This window comes from Phytophthora parasitica (assembly GCF_000247585.1).
Source record: "Phytophthora parasitica INRA-310 unplaced genomic scaffold supercont2.4, whole genome shotgun sequence".
Classification (NCBI taxonomy): domain Eukaryota; phylum Oomycota; class Peronosporomycetes; order Peronosporales; family Peronosporaceae; genus Phytophthora; species Phytophthora nicotianae.
In genome coordinates this window covers 735,629-738,929 of record NW_008648990.1, presented here as the reverse complement: position 1 = coordinate 738,929, position 3,301 = coordinate 735,629, and the positions used below count along the sequence as shown (strand labels likewise).

The 3,301-nt window shown below is 45.4% G+C and overlaps 1 protein-coding gene across 1 annotated transcript; it reads right to left on the bottom strand.

Moving 5' to 3' along the window:
* Window positions 1-1,016: 1,016 nt before the first annotated feature.
* PPTG_03191 (hypothetical protein) lies at window positions 1,017-1,758 on the bottom strand (the record flags this gene model as incomplete). Its single annotated transcript, XM_008895869.1, has 2 exons — window positions 1,017-1,244; window positions 1,303-1,758. The coding sequence occupies 2 exons, from the start codon at window positions 1,756-1,758 to the stop codon at window positions 1,017-1,019; spliced, it is 684 nt and encodes a 227-aa protein (XP_008894117.1).
* Between the last annotated feature and the right edge of the window lie 1,543 nt (window positions 1,759-3,301).

The window sequence follows — 3,301 nt, the reverse complement described above, 5'->3', positions numbered from 1 at the left end:
AAAAAAATGGCTCCATTATAATACTTGAGTAATTATTCAAGGGGTTGTCACGGTTGGAATGTTTGAATACTTGACTAGCCAATCAAATCAATTCTTCACTTTTAACTGTGAGTGCCCACGGAATACAGAAAAGTACATTGTTGCACTCTTATTGGCTGATATTTGAATGGCACTGAGGTCTGGAATTCTTCCCTGCATGTTATGTTTGAGCACATGCAGGCATCCCCCAGTAGTTTAGCGATGTGCGTATCATGGCAGTTGGTAGCAACTGCGTTAGGCATCATTCATTCTACTGTGGCAGTAGTTAGTGTCAAGTTTTCCTTGTTCCAGTGTGACACGACGATGGCGAGCGTCGCACATAAAAATGTACTTTCAGATAACACTCACTATGGGCATCTAGATTACGTTGTACTAACTACGCAAAAATCATGGGATCTGCTTGTGTAATGTTCAAGACTCCCGCAACTGCGCGCATTTCGAATCTGCGAGATAGAAAGCAGCGCGCACGCTCTCAGATTGCGCATGATTTAATGGTGGCGCGCTGCCTTTGCGGTAGTCTGACGTACGTATTAGAATATTAACATGAACATCAAATGGCTGCAGCAACAGCCAAGCCGAAGATAGCTTGAAGAGGTGACGGTCGTGTCCGAGTAAGATGAGGTATAGCTCGATTTGGCGCAGCTACAACCGAGTGTATCACTGGCCTGGTCTCGTTGATAAGATCTGCCGAGAACGACCGACAACATTCCCGAAGTGCCTCATGCTGGAGCGAAGATGTCTACAAAGGATTAGGGGGGGGGGGAATTATTGACTGGATGGTTTGATCCTGTGGGTGCTTCTTACAACAGCGATGAATTATGTCCCTTTGTCGTGGTTGTAGTACAAGCCGATCTGTCTTGGTTGTTGGGCGAAAAATGAACTGTAAAATAGACATATCAACCGATGCCAAAGCTACACGTTGAACAAAAAGAGATCCATAAATTCAAAAGTGCTACATGGAGTTGGAGCTGTGCACTCTATTTAAAATGCTTATCTTTCTGATGGTTGACGAAGCGCAGTGCCAACAGACCCAGAATACGGAAGACAACGATGCATCCGATCACGACGCCAAAGTTGCGAGCGATCGTGTCGTGCTCCATGCCAAAGTACTCTTCCGTGTACTCTTTCACAGTAATGTGACCAACATTTGCCGTATGATTCGCCATAGGCTGGTAATCGAGGGTCGAGCCAACGTTCTCGTATATCTGCGTCGTCTCATTCCACGTCGGCAACTCGTCGCAATCCGCGAAAACAAGCGCAAACCGTGACGGACAAGGGGAACTTCATCGGCGAGATCGTGTACAGCCACTTGTAGCCCGAGGGGATGGCGTACGCCGGAGGACTGAAGCCCATAAACAAGATGAAGACCGAATTCACCAAAACGCCGATAATAGCAGCCACTTCTTCGCTCGGAAGCGCGTAGGCGAACATCATGCCCATGTAGACTTGCATGAGGATCGAAAGCGACAAGATCAACCAGAACAAGACGGCGGGGACGAAGCCTTGGAATCCCACGAACGGGTAGAAGATCACAGTGAAGATCAGCGAACTCATGAAGCAGTAGGGAATCTCAGCCAGCGTCGAACCCACGAAGTACCAGAACGCATTATACGTCTGCGATGCACGTTCGCGGTAGAACGAGGCACGTTCCGAACAAGAAAGCGGTAGGACACTCTGGAACGCCATAATGGAGTTGAATAGAGCAGCGATGAAAACCATCCCGACACCCGAATTTAATCCCGAATAGGACGCGTAGTCGGCACTTACGAAAATAAGTCCGAAAAGAACAGATGCACATATCGGTAGTGCAGGCTACGCATCCATAAACAATGTAAGTATTATCAGCCAGCTCAAATACGAGTTGCAGTCAGGTGAAACGGATCGTCTACGGCTGCGCCTGCGTATCGGCAATGCTGTTGACAAGTTACGACAATGCTATCTACAGGATCGGCGTATATCGATAACTGTGATGACAGCCTAAGTTCATAACGACAATGATGTTAACACGAACGGCGTCCAAACAAAGGACTGAACACCCCAAAAGCGCATCCGGCGCCAACTGGAGTAGCAAATACATGTAGCAGAGACTCACTTTACCTTTTGCCAAGAAATACACTTCGGACCTTTTAGGGAGCTTCGCCGGCTCCCCCATCCGTGTCTTCATTCTGCAAACACTACAATATCGAACTTTGCATGGAACCGACACAAACACGTCCTTGCAACAACTAGCCATCCATCTGCTGGCATGTTTTGCCACTGCATGCGTAACACGTGAATCGATTTAAACGGCCGGGTTGACGCTTTTTGGGCGTCAATATAAAAAGCTTCAGCCGTGTAGCTTTTCACACCTCCATATCGGCTCCGAGATCAATAAAGAATTTGAACTAATTTTGTTGGTAAGTCACCAGACGTGGGTGCATAGAAGTTCTTTTTTGCGCACTGACAAATTGTACAACACTTTGAGACGCTGTGGTACTGATGCACAACTCTTGAATGGCGTTTGCATTTTACGAAAACTAGTCTTGATTTATCAAGTCGATCTACCACTGGTGTTGCTTTTATCGATTTGTTCACTAGTTTTAGCGTTCTGTGATACTGCACTAAAATAGGTTGTTCGTAGTTGCAACACCGGAAGGGGTGAGAAACGATTGTCAGTTCGAAAACCGTGGATGTAAAATCTACTGTGCAACTACCAAAGCTGTAAAGTGAAATTTTAGAAATACTACCCATCTGTTTTGAAATCATCCAGTTAAGAGCTAATCACATACTTCTCTGGTCCGCTTCAAAATGACGCTTTCATATGTTTACCGATAACTTTGAAGGCTGACCTCGGCAGAAAGCGGTAAGCACACCATTGAAAAGCCCCCGGTTTAGCGCACCTGAGCATATTTTTTGTTGCACTAGCAACAGGCACCATGCGCTCAAACTCTCCGCAATTTATATCCCATGAGGTTTTTTGACGCAGTTCAGTCAATAATTAGTGATATTACACCTAATTTTAAGGACGATTAAATTGGACGATTAGCTTCCATAGCACCCGTGCACACAGAAACGAATTAGAAGCTCTAAAAATTGTACGCGAAGAGGGCGAGGTTTATTTCCGAAATCCGGGGCATAACGGTGAGCCACCAATTAAAATTAACCAATCAGAAGATAGATAGGAATTAACCTAATATTTATGCTTTCCAAAACATGAAATTAGCTATTGAAGATAATTATGAATCGAAAAGCTGGCTAAACCCTTATTTTCTTGACACTATTG